At 31.7% G+C, this 18,504-nt stretch overlaps 2 protein-coding genes across 4 annotated transcripts in view; both read right to left on the reverse strand.

Annotated features, from left to right (window-relative positions):
* The window catches only part of LOC148614954 (brefeldin A-inhibited guanine nucleotide-exchange protein 3-like), a 42,392-nt gene extending 30,550 nt beyond the window's left edge, over nucleotides 1–11,842 (reverse strand). Inside the window, exons 1-6 of one of the 3 annotated variants that reach the window (XM_088589507.1) lie at nucleotides 11,736–11,842; nucleotides 5,310–5,403; nucleotides 4,536–4,669; nucleotides 4,114–4,248; nucleotides 3,368–3,436; nucleotides 2,197–2,307 (exon numbers count right to left, since the gene is read on the reverse strand). In XM_088589507.1, the coding sequence (XP_088445633.1) occupies nucleotides 2,197–2,307; nucleotides 3,368–3,436; nucleotides 4,114–4,248; nucleotides 4,536–4,669; nucleotides 5,310–5,394 (534 nt within the window). In that variant the 5' untranslated portion in view covers nucleotides 5,395–5,403; nucleotides 11,736–11,842. Of the gene's footprint in view, nucleotides 1–2,196; nucleotides 2,308–3,367; nucleotides 3,437–4,113; nucleotides 4,249–4,535; nucleotides 4,670–5,309; nucleotides 5,404–11,703 lie in introns of all 3 variants that reach the window. The other 2 variants (XM_088589506.1, XM_088589508.1) reach the window with 2 other exon arrangements.
* Nucleotides 11,843–13,210: 1,368 nt separating this feature from the next.
* On the reverse strand, nucleotides 13,211–18,439 carry LOC148614955 (iron-sulfur cluster assembly enzyme IscU-like). Its single transcript, XM_088589511.1, has 5 exons — nucleotides 18,318–18,439; nucleotides 16,817–16,930; nucleotides 16,027–16,137; nucleotides 15,758–15,836; nucleotides 13,211–13,721 (listed from the first exon to the last, which is right to left on the reverse strand). The coding sequence occupies exons 1-5, from the start codon at nucleotides 18,402–18,404 to the stop codon at nucleotides 13,648–13,650; spliced, it is 465 nt and encodes a 154-aa protein (XP_088445637.1). The 5' UTR covers nucleotides 18,405–18,439; the 3' UTR covers nucleotides 13,211–13,647.
* Between the last annotated feature and the right edge of the window lie 65 nt (nucleotides 18,440–18,504).

An 18,504-nucleotide genomic window follows, 5' to 3' on the forward strand; every position in this document is an offset into this window, starting at 1 on the left:
TTTAAATTCTGTTACAGAATGGAACTAAGTCATAAAAAATATTATAGTTTAAAGATACTGAGTTAAGGAAGATAATATGTAAAGCAATGTGGTAGCCATTCAAAAATGATTACACACACAGGAATAAAAGCAAATATTTGTAATACAATTACAGGTATATGATGGAAAAAACTTTTTTAAATAAACAATAAATACATCAATAAATATCCTATAGATACAACATACAGAAATAAAGACAATTTATAATTGATCATGTGCACTAAAATGTGTACATAATATACTAGTGTCCGATTACATGAGTTTGTATTCTAATTCTCTGATATATTAGTCACCTAGTTAGTATTCCAACCCATGTTCTATATTGTAATGTTCAGTAACACATGTAGTGGTTACTATTTAGAATCAATTGGATATTCCTACACTATCAATATAAAGAAGTATCATATATTGCATTTAAATGCATGTTTTTACTATTAGATGTTGAACTGAAATAAGATAGTATTCCTAGACTTGCTAGGAAGATTGTTTCTTGTAGTTAAAGATCTTCTTAATAACTATAGTTTGTAATTTATGGAACAAATCATATCAAAGACAAAGGTTTGATAAATATTTTGTACAGTATATTACTAGTTTCTAAAATGTTATAAGGATGTTCATAAACATTTTTTAAAAGAACTTAAAATTCATTCAAATTTATGCATCAAAATAATTTAAATGTACACAGGTAAAATATTTTTAAATAACTTTTAAACGATTTTCACCTAAAATGAGAAAGCAAATATATTTTTGTATTGAATTTTTACGTGAACTAAGTCTTTGCATGAATTTAATATGATAATTTTTGCATAAAAATCATGTTAAGTCAATTTTAATTGAAAACTCACACAAATTTCGTGTAAAGCTCAATTAACATGAATTTAATGTGAATTATTTTTTCATGTGTAAAGACTACTATTTTAAAAGACTAATATTACAATATATTCTGCTTTCTATATTCTGATTACATATAAATAGTATAATCAACATCAAATATATAAACGAAAGATTTACCCAGTTATCAGCATTTTCTACATATTTGAAAGCATGGTTATGAATAAATCTAAGATACTATGTATGGATAAACAACAACTCAATCTACATCATACTGTGATTGGGATTAAAGGAAACATGGGGCATATATTACATTCCACCTGAAAATTTCCTATTAAAAATGGAAATGTTCACAAAAATATGGCCCATTACAATTCTGAATATCAGTAAAAATGGCCCATTCACAAAATTTCACATAGTTCTGAAATAAGGTTCCCAATTAGATCACTTTAAAGAACCTTACTTTGTTAAATCACAATGTTTTCTTAATAACAATATACAGTTTTTAATGGCTGACTCATAGAGGCAGGATAACATATTATCCCACTACAACACATTAATTGGACTCATGGCCAAGAAACCCTACCTCAAGCATTTATAAGACTAAAAGGGGCAGAAAACAACTTTATAATGTGACTGGAATTCTGTTTTCCATATATCTATTTTTTTAACAAATGTTAGAGTACTAAATGACCCTTATATGCCAGTAACCTCTCATTATAAAATAACCTTCTAAAGGTATGTATTGCTTTAAAGGGAATATTGAATTTCAAGTTGTCATGATTAAGCAGTGCAGGGCACTATCGAAACATAAGTGTAAAGAATTGAACACAGCAATACACAAAAAATTATGACAGCATCAGAACAAAAAAGACTTTAGAGTGACAGGTGTTAGTTTGTACAGATAAGCAAAAATACAACTTACAATTAGTGCATGCTGCATACCCACAAAAAATCTGCTTCTCTCATATTTTTTGTTTAAACATTTTTTCTCATAAATGGGTCTATTGTTGTAGAAAACTAGTAATCAATGAAAGCTGCTGTATAATTACAACTATTACTTCTAAATTATACAATAATAGTTACGTTTAACATGTATGTATCTAGTATAACTTTATTTAAAATTGGAAAATAAGAATAAATGGCACATGACCAAAACAAATTATAAGACTTAAGGGTTTAACACTTATAATTAAATACTCATCTATGTAAAAATGATGTTGAGCATTTTTTTTAACAGGTATGCAATTTTAGATATTAATACATATTAGATTCATCTGCACAATATTGAAACAAGCATGCTTTTGACAGACAGCCTTGTCTTACCCCCTTGTCTGGTAAAAACTTGTCAGTAAAGCTCCCCAATACTTGTGAAAGGGCAGCTGCAATTGCCCCCTTCACACTGTGAGAGCTGCTCATAAATGTATCTATATACACCTGTTTTAAAATCCAAATAAGACATATTTTAAGGAGGTCAAAGTTTGGTGTTTTAAATAAGAAGTAGTTTTCTGTAGAAACATTTGATCAGACATTAACAAAAAGTACAGTTTCTAAAACTGAGAACAACTTAAAGACTTATTTGGAAGACAAATTTATAATATTGTACTGAACATCACATGTGATTAATAAAAGGGTTCTACAAGAATTCTTGAAACACCTCAGGTATTCATAACTCAAGTTATTTCAGTAAATACGAAAAAAATATACAGTCAACCGCGGTAACTCAAACTCCAAGGGACCATTGAAATGTGTTCGAGTTATCAGGAGTCCAAGAAAATGAAATTCGAATATTTACGTATTTTTTTCGTTGCCAGTCCACTTTTGACTTTATCGTTAGAAATTGCTTACTTCCTATGAAGCTGTGTTAGTTCATGGATCTTTTTCATTCATTTTCGGAAGATTATGTTGATTTGTGGACATTAAAAATAATGTGTTCCCTTTTAAACCCGATCAGAGTTCAAGTTCCTTGGTCAACAATTTGTTTTCATCCAATTTTCTTTCATGCTTTCTATCATACTGACTTCGGAACATTCTCGAACTTCAATCAGTGTTATGTTAAGATCAAACCTTCCTAATTAGTGATGACTTAAGTCATTACCTGTAATTAACTAAAATGACACTGATTAATGATAGGGTTTCAGTTTTTCACACCTTTTATTACCAAAGCTGACAAAATGGTTGACGAGTTCGAGTGTGGGATATTCTCTAAGATTTATTAACGAACGGACCATCTAATCAGTTCGAGTATTCGAGAAATTGAAGTTGGAGAAATCCAAAGTTATTTATTGATTATATAGGACAAAAATTTTGGTACTTTGAATTGTGTTCGAGAAATCCCGGGTGTTCGAGCCATCCGAGTTCTAGCGAGCGAAGTTCGACTGTATTCACAGAATCGTATTAAACATGTTATAAATCTAAGTTTTATAAGGTAATAAATGTTTAATTCAAGGATTCCCACCACCAAATAAAAGATAACAAACAAATAGAACTGTCTCACCTGAGTTACTTTAGTAATGACACCTGCTGTCATACACCAAGATGCTGAGAAGGTCAAGGACAGTAACAACTAAAATAAATGTAATATTCAGTCAGAAGACTAATACATCAAAGTTTAAATAGCAATCGGACCAAAAGTTTACATTTATTTACATATTTATAACTTCACATTGTTTAAATATAAATGTTACTTCTAATCATACATTTACTTCTGGCAATACTACAAACACATCTAGAATGTACCATTGTTCTATTTTTGTATGCAAGTTACCTTTAATCATATATACATTTTCTTACTTCCAGCAACATTTCATAGGACACTGCTTCAAATATTTCCCCATTTAAAAATAGATAATAATAGGATAACTAATTGGAAGGAGTGAATAACTCAAATATGATCACGAAGAACTTGTTCCACGCACGAGTTAAATCTTACAATGTTCTTGGCATGAGTGATCATATTATGGTTATTCACTAAAACCAATTAATAATCTTATTTATTACATAGATTTACTTAATTTATTCGGTGCTATTTTCAACATAAATTTCAAATTTTGTGAACAGTGGATTGATTTTGAAGTTGTGACGCTTTGGCTGGAGAAAGTCTGAGAGTGAAATTACCGATATTTATTTAACAGTGTGAATTATTGAAATTTATTACACTGGGAACATTCGATAAAACACTACTACCTATATAATAAAAAAAGTTAACACCTTCCAGCCAACATTTCTTTCATAATTCTTTACCTTCATAACTTCGACCTGAACCTCTTCAGACAAAGTAGGAGTACAGAACACAGCATTTAACACCTGAACTGGCATCCAGTATTCTTCACTCTCCGTCTCCATACTAGATCGAAATCTATCATCATCTAGCATTTTCTATTGAATTTAAAATCAGAATTGTTTGAATTAAACGACAAAGGTAAACCCTAAACATTCCACACAATACTTTATGATGATGTGTGTAATTATTGACTTGTGATGTCTAAAAAATTCCAGATATTTTTCCTAAAAAAAATGTACACAAACATTTTGCCATTATCTTCAGTATTCAACTGCACAAACACTGAAAATATTAAATAAAAACAGCAAAATCTAAGAAGCCAAATTCATGGCCAATATAATTAACCATCCATTTCCTTTAATTCTGATATTCTTCCATGTACCTGAATACCATGTACAGCATGAGTCCCCAACTTCTTAGACTTAGTTTCCATTGCCAGTTGGAATGGTTCCAAACACTTCTCTCGCAGCAAATGGGTAGGTATCTTGTCCAACTCATCCTTATTGCCAAGCAAATCTGTCAAGAAATAAAATATAATGGTTTTACTGAAAAACTAAAAATGAAAGTTTGCTATATATCAATTTAAAGCTCATACATTTCCTTTATAATAAAGCTCATTATTCAGTCTTCACTTTCAACTGCTAGTATAATTACTTTTTTTAGAGATGTCGAATCATAACTATACTTGATTGTACTATCTATCAACAATGTATATTAAATGGCTTTTTTGTAACCTGAAAGAGTTAAGCAGAAAATATTTGGAAGCAAGTTTTCTAGGATGCCACAATGAATTCATTTGGCTCAGTAAATGATACAATGAAACAGCTCTTAGTCTCAAGTTCTTCAAAATATTTACATGAATAGTTTTCTTAATTAAGCAAGATATAATCTCCATTTCTCTTCTGCTTTTTATTTGTTAGGTTGGTTAATTCATATGACAAAATAGTACCTATAAGCAGTGTCAGGTTATAGGCTACAACCTGGGATGATTTTACAAGGTCAATAAAGCAGAAATGGCAAAATCAGAAGTCTCAAGGAAATATACAGTAAAAGAAAGAATCGTAATGAAAAAAACAAAATAGTGGAATTCTGCTACTAAGTGGAAAAAAATCCTCCCTGTACTAAATTGTACATGTATGTTGAGTAGACTACTTACCTATAGCAGAACGACAAGCATATTTGATGCCTACATGTTTAGTAGATGAAACATCTGACAGGAGATGTTTTAGTACCTCTTCCATCTTCTACATCTAAATCAAAGTAAAAACTAGAAATCATATTGTATTTATCTATTTATCATAGGCAGGAAAAGCTATCTAGTATCTACATTAAAGAAATGATCTTCACGAAAAGGTCCAACACTATTTAAGTCTAGATTGTTTCCCAATCAACTCAATGTAAAATGTTTTTGAAAGAAAATAATTTCCCCACCTTCATACCCTATTTTTTTTCTTGCTGGTATCAGGAAACAAGACTATTATAACTTTTTTTGTCTAAGCTACATTTGATATTTTGTAAAAGCAACCATATTTTTCATGTATAAAAGTTCTGTCCAGGAGTTTATGAGAGGTTTGTTTAATGTAACAGCATTAAAAACAAAAAAATAGAGGCTCTAGAGAGCCTGAATCACTCAACTGCAATTGACTCCTAAGGTATATTTCTAGTAATGCAGCCATGTTTTTCACAACATCAAAAATCCCCACCCACAGATTGTTTAAGATGTTCTACATAACATTCATGCTAAGATTTGTTTCAATCCATCCAGGAGTTTCAGAGGGGAAGATTTTCAAATTTAGAAATGTGCATGTAGAATTTGGAAAAAAATCCATTTCAGAACCCATAACTCATTCATTCCTCAACAGATCTTTCTGAAAATGTCAGCATGGGTCTGTCCCATCATGCTGAACAATTTTACCATCTGCCAGATTTAAGCTATAACCAAATCATTCATTAGATATTTGCAAAATCAAGCAATTTGACCCATATGGTCTATTTTCATTAACAGTAGCCATGTTTTTGCCAGATCAAGTATCCCCACTCAACATTCATACAAAGTTTTGTTACAATCTGTCAAGTAGTTTAAGAGAAGATGTTTGAAAAAGTTAAAAGACAACAACGGACACACAGTGATGGCAAGGTGAGCTACAACACTACAAAAAGGTCATAACTCCAACATGGATCATCAGATTTTCACAAAAATTTGAACCACAGACAGATCTCATCATGCTGAAAACTTTTAGCAAATCAGAATTTGGCTAAACCTTATAATTTTAGAAATATATATGCGAAACACTGCTGTCTGACCCCAAATGTTCTGTTTTTAGTAACAGTAGCCATGTTTTTTCGCAAATCAAAAATTTAAGCAGTCATTTTGTGACAGAAACCCTCAGGAACAATTGTATACCAACTTTCCTTGAATTCTGTCTTGTAGTTTATGAAAAGATTTTTTAAAGTAATTTAATCGAAAACAGCAAAAAATTCCAAAAAGGACAAGAACTCCGATATGGGATATTAGATTTTCACAAAAATTTGACCACAGATAGATTTTGTCATGCTAAACATTTAATGCTCTGTCAGAATTTTGATAAAGCTAAAGGTTTAAATGCAAAAAACTGCTGTCTGACCCTTGTTTTATTCTTTTTAGTAACTGCATCCATGCTTTGGACAGATCAAAAACTGAAGCATAAACTATGTGCAGGGTAGTATCCCTGAGAAAGAATCCTGCCTTTTATTGAATTTTTTTTTAAGTACTTCCAGAGGACGTGTTTGAAAAAAATGTTAATAATGACAGATGCCATGTGGTGTCAATAGCTCATCAACTCTAGGGTTGCAAGGTCTGAAGAAATTAAAAGTACTTTCTAATAGGGAAGGAGCATCAGCAAGGTCATATATATGTAGATGCTTTGAAACCAATCTAATTCAGTATTAATTATTCCATTCAATCACTGCATGTAGGATCTAAGAACACTCCATTCTGCATTCTGTTCAGATGACCTTTCCAGAATCTTCAGGTTTTTCCTTTTGAATAATGCTTTCAAAGTCATGAAAGATGAAATTTGATGTCTGAACAATTGATATTTCTAATTTTGATTAGATTGCTCTCAAACATGAACAGCTCAAAATCATTGTTAGTGGTGTATATCAGAAGTGACATATGCAGTTTATATGAGACATGCGAAATCTACAACTCCCCCGAAGAAACATTAATTCTACCACCTTTCATTTTTTTGTATGCCCTGATATATCATTTAAATACCCTTCCAATATGGTTTAAATCTTCCTGATACACGGTTTGAATTCTCTTAACAACACTCTGAAATGTTATGGTCCAAAATGTTTTTGAGTGGAATTGTCCAGCACTGATTACTGAAAATGTCATTTTCACAAACATTTTGGTGTATGAAAAAAGCAAATGATTTAATTTACATTTCATATAGGGAATAGTTTCCTAAGCTGATTTAGTTCTAAACTGCAATTTCAAAGTATAACAAATGTATACAGAAATGAAGCTGCCATGATGCTATTTTTAAGCTCCTGAAGGAAAGTACAAAGTGGATATTGATGGTTTTTCAGGCCATAAGTATAGTGAACTCAGTTGATATTACAACTTACACTCTGGAAACTTTTATCATGCTTATCAATACTGGACAATTGGACCCAAAGACATTCCAAAACATGACAACCCCATAGTTCCTTATGAATGCTGGTCATTTCAGCACTAAGATGTTTTAGATCATGACAATTGGGAAAATGCATTAGAACAAGAGGCTCTGAGGAGCCTGAATCGCTCACCTTGTTCAAGATTTTTCTTTCAAGGGCAATAAATTTAACAAGGAGTTGTCCAACACCCAGAGAATATCTTAAAAACTGGCGTCCAATATCATTGTTAAATGTTACTTACAAATTATTATCTGGATGTCTAGCAAATAGACTTAAAACCATCTTAGACAAACTAATTCACGAAAATCAAAAGGGTTTCTTAAGGGAGAGATACATTGGTAAAAATACCCGTCTTGTCTATGATATTCTTCGAAGTACTGAAGATCTAGCTATTCCAGGTTTACTCCTACTAATAGATTTTGAAAAAGCCTTTGATTCAGTCTCTTGGAGATTCTTGTACAATGTGATGGTTTTTTTTTTTATTTGGTAATGGTTTTATAAACAACATAAAAGTTTTAAATACTGAAATCAATCTGTGTGTACTATAAATGGCATCTTCTCTATTTTTTTTCATATAGGAAGTGGTTGCAGACAAGGAGATCCAATATCGCCTTACCTATTTTTATCATGTGTTGAAATAATGGGAATCCTCATTAGAAATAATAAAGGCATTAAGGGAATTACAATAAAAGACAACATTTTTAAAATATTTCAATATGCAGATGATACTGGTATCTTCCTTGATGGCACAGAAAAAAGCCTTATGAAAACACTCAATCTACTTGAACAGTTCTCTAAATATTCAGGTCTAATTCCTGATTTTGACAAAACAAAAGCTGTATGGATTGGTTCTAAAATAGGAAGTAATGAAAGATTATGCACTAATAGAAAACTTAGTTGGATATATGAGTCCTCTGAAGTCTTGGGGATTACTTTTAGCACTCGCTTGAATGATATAATAAATTTAAATTATAATAAAAAAATAATCAACATTGAAAAGAAGATAAAACAATGGGAGAAAAGAAATATCAGTGTCCTTGACAGACTAACCGTTATTAAAACATTGCTTATACCTACCTTCATCCATTTATTTATTGCCATTCCAACACCCGACAATGTTTTTTTTAAAGAAATTGGAATGCATTATGTTTAACTATGTATGGCGAGGTAGGGACAGAGTTTCAAGAAATTAGATGGTTCAGAATACTTCTTCAGGGGGTGTAGTATGATTCATCTATCTACTTTTCTAAAATCACTGAAACTAACATGGATAAGAAGAATTATTAAAGAAGAGTCCACTGGGAAAACCCTCTTACTTAGCCTAATTGACCTTGATTGTCAAAAATTGTCTATTCTTGGAGATGTTTACTCCACTAATTTGAGTAACACAACAAAAAAACATATTCTGGAAACAAGTCTTCATAGCACTTGCCGAATACAAACAAACTCAAGACTCATTTACTTTAAATAATATTCTAAGATGCTCTATATGGAGGAACTAGAAAATTAAAATCGATCAAAAGACCGTCTTTTTCAAACAATGGTATGAAGCAGGAATATTCTATATTAGTGACCTGTTTAATGAAAATGGGAATTTTTTACAGTACCAAACATTTTGCAATATGTATGGTATCTACCCTGCTATTACTATTTACTATGGTTTAAGAGATTCAATACTTGGAAAATGGGAAATATGAAGAACACTTTCAAAATCGGACATCCCAAAATATCCTTTAATTCCAACTGAAATGGAACAATTTATTGTACATCAAAAAGGTGCAAACATGTTTTATCAAAGATTTATAAAAATTTTAAAGTTTCCTCAAAAATACAGAGAGAAGTGGGTTGCATAACTAAATATTCCATGAGAAATAAACTGGAAATTGGTGCATAAATGTAATTTTAACACAACAAAGGACACCAAATTAAGGTGGTTCCAATTCAGATTTATCCACAGAATTTTAGCAACAAAATAAACTTTTACACAAAATTGGAAGACGACCGGACCCCATATGCTCCTTTTGTAAGGTGGAGGAGGAAACTATTGTTCATTTATTTTATGAATGTGATGTTGTTTCTGATTTTGTACACAGCTTTGAGAGGTGGATATATAACAAAACTTTTCCAAAATTAAATTTTTTTTTTTTCGGAAAAATTGGTAATGGTAATAACACTTATATAGAAAACCTTTTAATGCTTACTTTGAAATTTTATATATATAAACAAAGATGTCGAGATGAACATCTTTTTCTACCTAATCTCAAGGCTGAAATCTATAATTGTTATAAGCAAGAGCGTTACTCATATTTGATAAAAGGTAATATTACTTCTTTTGACAAAAGATGGCACAAATTCAAAGACCTAGTTCTGGAATAAAACTTTCTCTTTCCCTCAGTTCTTAACACTTTTGACTCTCATGCTGATTGTCTTTTTTTCCCTCTGAAATGCTCATGCTCTGACAAATTATGTACATATTGTGCTATTAACATTTGCAACTTTTTCCAAAATGAAAGGATGTGTGAGAGGCTGTCCTTGTACTAATATTTGTAGAATCTTTCAAAAACAATAAAATTATAAAAAAGGAGTTGTCCAACAATTTTGACTCACGAAGACTTTGGTAGGACTTTCATAAGGATCACTTCAGCAATAGAAAGTTTCTTTCAATCTATCATAGTTTTCAAAATATTGGCTGAAAACTGAAAAAAAAACTTGTCATTTAGAACATACAGAAATAATTTTGCTAAACCTAACGATTTTAGAGATATATGTGAAAAAATACTCTCCGACCCTATGTTCTATTTTTAGTAATGGTGGCCATGTTTTTCAATGGACCAAATATCCCCACACCAGTTCCATGCATGATACCCCAAGGAACATTCATACCTAGTTTGGTTCAAATTGGTCAAGTAGTGTCAGAGGAGAAGATTTTTGAAAGAAATAACATTAAAAATAGCAAAAAAATGTCAAAAAGGACAATAACTCCAACATGGCTAAACAGATTAAAATAAAAATTTGACCACAGATAAATCTTATGTTGAACACTTTTACCCCATGTCAGAATTTGGCTAAACCTAACGGTTTTGGAGATGTATGTGAAAAACTACTCTGACCCCTATGTTCTATTTTTAGTAATGGTGGCCATGTTTTTTGACGGATAAAAAATCCCCACATTTTATGCACCATACCCCAAGGAACATTCACACCAAGTTTGGTTCTTTATATGGTCCAGTAGTTTCAGAGGAGAAGAGTTTTGAAAAATTGTTAACGATGACGATGGACGACGACGATGACAGATGCCAAGTGATGGCAATAGCTAACATGGCCTACAGTCAGGTGAGCTAAAAATCGTATATAACAAAATTTACCATTTTTGAAGTTAACACAAATTATATCTTTATATCAGGGCTGAAAAATTAAAAAAAAAATGTGTTCTTTGAATTTATGTTTCTTCGGGAGTGTTTCAGGTTTCAACTGTCAAATACATTGTACATGAATTAACTCTTTTTGTCTTCTAATAACCTTTTGACATCAATGCAACAATCTAATTTTAAATCATGACATCATTTATCTGTAAGTTGGAAGAGAATTCAGTAAGGAAACAATGTAACATATATAATACTTTTGTCAATGGCACAAGTGTAAATATGTCTATCAGAACTAGAAAAAGATAAGTTAGATGTCCAAAGACATGAATCACTCTCTTAAAACAAAAGGATCTGGGAATATACAAGTATGCAAAAGGTAATTAAACCCAGATAATGACAAGACTGAAGAAGGCTGAGGTTGATCACCACCAGTCATCACAAACCTCAGCCTCGGAAAATTATGAACAAAACATATTTAGAAAAATATCCTCGCTTCTATCAAAATTCATAGACACAAGAACGTACATAACCGGAGTTTAACTTGAAGTCAACATTACCAGATCATCTTTAAAACAATTTTTTCAACTTATAATGCCTCATCTTCTTTCAACAGAAAAATCCAATTCAGAAAGTTGCCAGATGCCAAATCATAAATTACCGCTTATACCACAGAAAAAAAATTAAAAAAAGTAAACCTTCCGGGTCAACGAAAAGCCTTAAGAATGTGATAAAGATTGAATTTTTAATTTATTGTTACATTTTACAATACAGCAATTTGTAAGTCATTTCATTTGCATTGTTGTTTACGCACAGCCTAGGCTTTTTTTCAAGGTAGTAAGAGGCTTACGATCAATCTAAATACCAACAGATATATTTACAAGTACATTTAAACCAATAAGTAGAAAGTACAATAAAAAATAAAATTGAAAAATTCTATTTGTACTATAACTGCTTCAAAATTTAAAAAAGAATGAACTCAAAATACAGTTATGGTACTTGTATATCATTATGTTGAAGGCTCAACATACATCTGGAGACCATTATATCAGCGCTTTTGGGGCATAACTGATGTAAATTTCATGACTGCTTTTAAAGTAATTTGCTTAAGATAAATTGAATGTCCTACCAAGTCATGTATTATTAAGATTTAGATTGCATAAGATATTGATTCATATTTCCCTCCATAGTGTTGTGTTGTTGGTGATGGTATTTCCATTTGCTTTGCTCATTGTTTTTATAATATTTAGTTGTTTTTGTTTTGACTTAGTGTTAGTTTTTATGGAAAAAAAACAGCCATTAACACAGAGTAAATATTTTGATCTGAAGAAATTTTCCAAGCTACCCCCTCACCCAACCTCAAGTGGTCAATCCTTTAGTTTAATGTGTCAGGCTTACAGTGTGCATCATTTTAAACTTTTGCAGGAACATTGTTCTGTTTATCATGTAAGAAATGGTAAAACATAGACAAAACAGAATCAAGTTTTAAAGATTCACATCGAAGACATACACCCCAGGTTTAAACCACCAATGTAATCTTTAAAATAGAATATAAGAAATTTAGCAAGAATTAATCTTTCCATTATAACATGTATTTCATATTTTTTTGGCATTCCCATAGACACAACCACTTTTGAATTCTTAACGTATTTTTTTTTATACCAAATCTTGATTTTTTATATGAACCTATAAATTATGTATTTATTGGTATACTAAGCTATAGTTCCCAATGAGCAATCGAAATAATGTATCCAGATATCAATAGAGTAATTCTGCAGTATTAGTAGTACATTTTCAAATTTAAGTATTGGGTTCTCATGCTCGCCATTAGACACTAACCTAAAGCCCAGGGCTAGTAAAAATTGATTTGGGCTAGTGAAATGATGTGAACTTTTCTTGTTTCCAGCTAGTTTAATCCTATACAGTCCTCTATTATTCGAGCTAGTTGTTGAGAATTTTGAAGGAAAGGACTGGGGTGCTGCATTTTTGCAATCGTAAGTTGTGAGTAATAAGTATGAGAAAAAAATTACATAAAAAATGTGTACAATTTTATTTCAATAAACATCTCAAACAATATTATCCATATTAACATAGTAAAAATGTATAGATACTGTACATTATTCCTACTTAAATGCTATTTGAAATATAATTTGAAATTTCTATTTTCTAATTGTTGTACTTTTCAATTACTCATATCCACTGAAATATTTCTGGACAATAGAATATGAAGATATTATAAACTATTTTAAAGACAAAGGGACCAGACTCACCAGAGTTATCTCCCATACAGTGAAAATGAATAAACTAATGTATACTCCAAGAAAAAGTTTGTGCTGTCAAATATTTGAGTATCATAATAACATTCACAAATATACAGTTTTTTGCCTAAAACAGACAAAAATACAAAATAAAAATACATCAACTTCAAAACATGAAAGTCACTTGTACGTTTTTTTTTCCAGTTTCACCAAATTAAGTAGCTTCTGCTTTGGTGTTCTTCACTTTGTAATCCTTCAAGGCTGCTCTAATTGCATCCTCTGCCAACACTGAAAATTAGATAGTAAAATTCCATCAAACTGGTATACATGTAAGAGTATGTTTTCTAAATTTAAGGGTGTTATTTATAAGAAAAGTGCAATCTGAAACACTTTGGAAGAATCATAAGTGCACATTAACAACAAAGCCAAGACTGAACTTGAAAGAGTAATCAAGGGAACCAAGGTTATAGCGGTAATCAAAAGAATGTAATCCAGGGACAAAGACCAGACATGGAAAACAGACATTCACAACAAAGAACATAAAGTAACTAAAATCATACATACAAAGTAACAAACTCAGACTCCACTAAAAACTGGGAGCATGGACCAGGTGCACCGGTAGGGTTGAATATATACAAATGCACACAATCGATCAGTGACATACATTTAATATGACAATTTATTATGGAACTGAAAAAAATCCTGTTTATAAGCAACATAGTTTTTACTTCTGGTATGAGGAGTAAGAAATAAAACTTTTTTTTTGCACAACTGTATTGACATAACGTTCATGGTCCAGAATTGTGATAATTTCAAATCTACTGGAAGGTCAAAGTACTGCTTCTTACAAATCATTAATAGAAAAAAATTATATTTCTTGTTAAATTGTAAATATCATGATTTCTAAAACATGTTTCAAGCTGGTAAAATGTTCAATTTATACATCTTAAACAGAACTGATATCTCTTATATTGTCGTGACATTTATACCATATTTTAATCACTGACATACAGTCAAACCTCAATGTGTCAAACTCAGGTGAGTTGAAATCTCATATAACTCACACTAATTTGACAGTCTCAGCAAAAATCCCCTTACTCTGATACAATTTTACCTCTTATGACTCCAACTCAGATGAATCAAAATCTCAGATAACTCAAGGTTATCAATCAGTCCTCACGATAGGTCTTTGAGGTTAATTAACCCTGACGTCTCAAACTAATTAGGAACACTGATTGTTTTATCACACACAATGACCCAAGTTTGTTTTTACAATATTTAGCATGGCTTATGAAGTTACTCGGTGACACCTTTATGGCCTGATTTGTGTATTTAACTAATACAAAAAAGCTTGTTAAGTCTGTCCTGTTATATGGTTGCGAGACCTGGAGAGAAACAGAAAACACCATGAAATCTATACAAGTCTTTGTTAACAAGTGCCTAAGAAATATACTGAATATCAGATGGCCAGAAAAAATAACAAACAAGAAACTCTGGCAAAGAACAAAACAACAACCAATAGAAAACACCATTCGAACCTGAAAATGGAAATGGATTGGTCATACTTTAAGGAAGAACAATAAAAACACTACAAAGCAAGCTTTAGATTGGAATCCCCAAGGGCAAAGAAAAAGAGGAAGACCAAAGAACACCTGGAGGAGGGGTTTGAACTCTGAACTGAAGAGAGTAGGACTAACGTGGAAGAATTGTAACACCATCGCCCAAAACCGAAGCGAATGGAGAGAAACTGTAGTTGCCCTATGTCCACCCATGGACGGAGTGGAATAAATCAAAAAAGCTTGTGTAGTAAAAAGAAACAAATTTGAATAATCACACTTCAGGAATTTATCCGATATTTTGATAATGATAAGAAAATGGGGTAAATTTTTTTTGTTGGAATGATATCCGATTATTAAATTACATGCAAAACAGATGATAATAACTGATGTATTTTATGACTACATTCATAACACTAGAAAATCTGAAATTTAATTGTTGTAATGTAGTGCACATGATTTGACGTCACTCTTGATATTAAGTTATTCAAAGCAACCCTTAAAGTGGAAATGTCATGGTCAATGATGAAAAAAAATAATTAAATAACAATTTCCCCTGAAACATTTGATGCTGCTCAGAATTTATAACTTATTTAAAACGCAAAACACCAAAATTATTTCCCGAAACAATAGACACCATAAAGTACCCTGATAAAGTGAAGAACAGTCGACCTCAGATGACCAAAACCCCAAACCTCGGATAACATTTTTGCCTGGTCCCTTCAACTTAACAAGGTTTGACTGTAAATTAAAGCTAATTATACTCACTGGAACAGTGAAGTTTGACAGGCGGCAAACAGAGCTCCTTTGCTATATCTGTATTCTTGATTTCTTTTGCTTCATCAATCTAACAAAAATTTTATATTATATCTTGATATGCTATCAAATAGCATGCAAAAAATATATTTGGAAAAAACTAGGTCATACTTTTTTGTACCTTAAAAATAGCTATGCAAGAGAATCACTTGTCCAATGAGGTTATTGAGATGCAGAAAATACATTCAAAGAATGAGCAAACAAAATGTTTCAAAACTTACTGATTTTCCCTTTATCCATTCTGTTGCCAAGGAACTTGATGCAATTGCTGATCCACATCCAAATGTCTTAAACTTAGCATCTATTATTTTTCCACTGTCATCAACTTTGATCTAAATATAAAAAAATAACAACTATATAATAAATGAACTTACTAAAGGTTCTGCTATAGACAGGATCCAGGATGTTATTTACCTAATATCAAAATGGTTTTTTTTATCATTTTTTTTCAACCTGCCAAATACGAAGACTAGCAGGCTGCAGTAGCATGTTTTTGAGAAATATCACATAAAGCAAGTTGTTCATTGTGCACTTACATTGTAAATAATAAAAAACACCATTACTGCTGGGTGTACCAATATTTGCATCAGGAGCACAAATCAACTTTAAAGAGTGAAAAGTCCTTAACTTTTTTCCATTCTAAATGAAGAGACCTCTATAAGAATAAACATAAATACGGTACATGTAGGTCCAGGTCCTAGTTAAATGATATTTCAAAGGTCCTTCATCAGAAATAAAGAGTCCCAGAACTTAGACCAGTGCTAATTTGAACCACTGAACATACACCCATACACAAGACTTGTCCATATTTTCCCATGTGAAATCTTATGATTTTCACCACTCCAAGTCTATCATCCTCTTTTTAACATATATTACATGGATGACTTTGTATTTGTTTCTTTTGACACTGGCTTCTGATTTTCAGCTATTGCCCCCCTCTCAAAGTTGCTAGACCATAAAGACCCATCTGAAAAAGTTTTAAATTGAATACTGATATAGATCGATGTTTACCTGTAGTTTCATAACATCTCCGCAAGCTGGTGCTCCAACCAATCCTGTTCCTACATCCTGATCATTTTTATTCATGGAACCAACATTTCTGGGATTTTCATAATGATCAATTACCTAAAGAAAACAAAAACAAAAGCCCTCATTTATAAAGTATTAAGTCGTTACAGTACTATGATTATGAACATGAATTTGACTTTTGCCTACATTTTTTATAAATGTACAAATTTTGTAACATTCAATATATACTTTTTCTGAAGTCTTCAAAATCAAATCAACAATTAGTTTCATTTTTCCAGTTATTACTATTTTTGCTGTGTTGTTTCAATGCTTAGCATAATACATGTACATTGTATGTACAATTATAGCTTTAACAAGACAAAACTTATCAATAAAAATACTGCACAAAAAGATCTTACAGGGTTTAGTATACAGCAATGCGTTTAGATAGTGTTTTACATAAGAACTAACTTTCAGTATGGTAGATTCAGTGTATAACTATTAACGTTTATATTATAATGTTTCGGTATAGACACATTTCCAAGAAGCCAGAAAATAAGGGATATAATCGGTAGCACACAAAATAACACAAGAATGATTCAAAATTTCATATCTACATTTACATGTATATTAACCACACCCATACTAGGTAGTTTAGTTTTGGGGGTTTACGATGAATCCCCTAGGAACTGGTAAGCAATATCAAAATCAGGAAAATATTCCCCCCATGACAGCATGAGGTCATCCAACAGTCCAATGACAATGATAGCTGTTGGAATGAAACCAAGATTGCCCACTTTCTACAGTCAAGATTGTACCCATACCGAACTTATTGGCAAAACTTATTGACATAAGAACTAACTTTCAGTATGGTAGATTCAGTGTATAACTATTAACGTTTATATTATAATGTTTCGGTATAGACACATTTCCAAGAAGCCAGAAAATAAGGGATATAATCGGTAGCACACAAAATAACACAAGAATGATTCAAAATTTCATATCTACATTTACATGTATATTAACCACACCCATACTAGGTAGTTTAGTTTTGGGGGTTTACGATGAATCCCCTAGGAACTGGTAAGCAATATCAAAATCAGGAAAATATTCCCCCCATGACAGCATGAGGTCATCCAACAGTCCAATGACAATGATAGCTGTTGGAATGAAACCAAGATTGCCCACTTTCTACAGTCAAGATTGTACCCATACCGAACTTATTGGCAAAACTGGTCAAGCCTGGCTATTAACCTCACAAAGTTTGGCCAGTGTACACTCGCCCACAATGTCTGTGCCCTTATCCCTTTTGGGATTCAGTGTCCGGAGCTATTTTCTGATTTGGCCGCACACTCACTCAGTGGGCGGACACTGAATCCCAGAAGGGATTACCAAGTCAAGTGTGGCACTGTGGGTTCAATTTCTAGAAGTTACGCAATTCACTATTTTCAAGATATACGTAAATGACAATTTGCTGCAACGTTATCCCATAGCACAAGCTTACATTTTTGTGGTAAAGTGCAACTGTGACTGAAGCCTGATTCTCTGTTGCAGTTCGAAATATTTGTGCACCAATGCGAAATAGAGCCATGTTTTCTTTTCGTTCAGACTGCAATACAGCTTAAGGAAAATGTAACACGAAAAATAAATCCTAATAAAAATTATCGCGTATTCCAAATAAACCTTTAAAA

Source organism: Perna viridis, chromosome 6 (genome assembly GCF_037379345.1).
Source record: "Perna viridis isolate PV_CMFRI_1.1 ecotype Kerala chromosome 6, ASM3737934v1, whole genome shotgun sequence".
Classification (NCBI taxonomy): domain Eukaryota; kingdom Metazoa; phylum Mollusca; class Bivalvia; order Mytilida; family Mytilidae; genus Perna; species Perna viridis.

Coding starts and splice junctions, on each gene's coding strand:
- LOC148614955 (XM_088589511.1), bottom strand. CDS start 18,404: ATGGCTCTATTTCGCATTGGTGCACAAATATTTCGAACTGCAACAGAG. Junction 16,138..16,816: donor GAGATGTTATGAAACTACAG/GTAAACATCGAT, acceptor TTTTATATTTAG/ATCAAAGTTGATGACAGTGG. Junction 15,837..16,026: donor AATGGATAAAGGGAAAATCA/GTAAGTTTTGAA, acceptor AATTTTTGTTAG/ATTGATGAAGCAAAAGAAAT.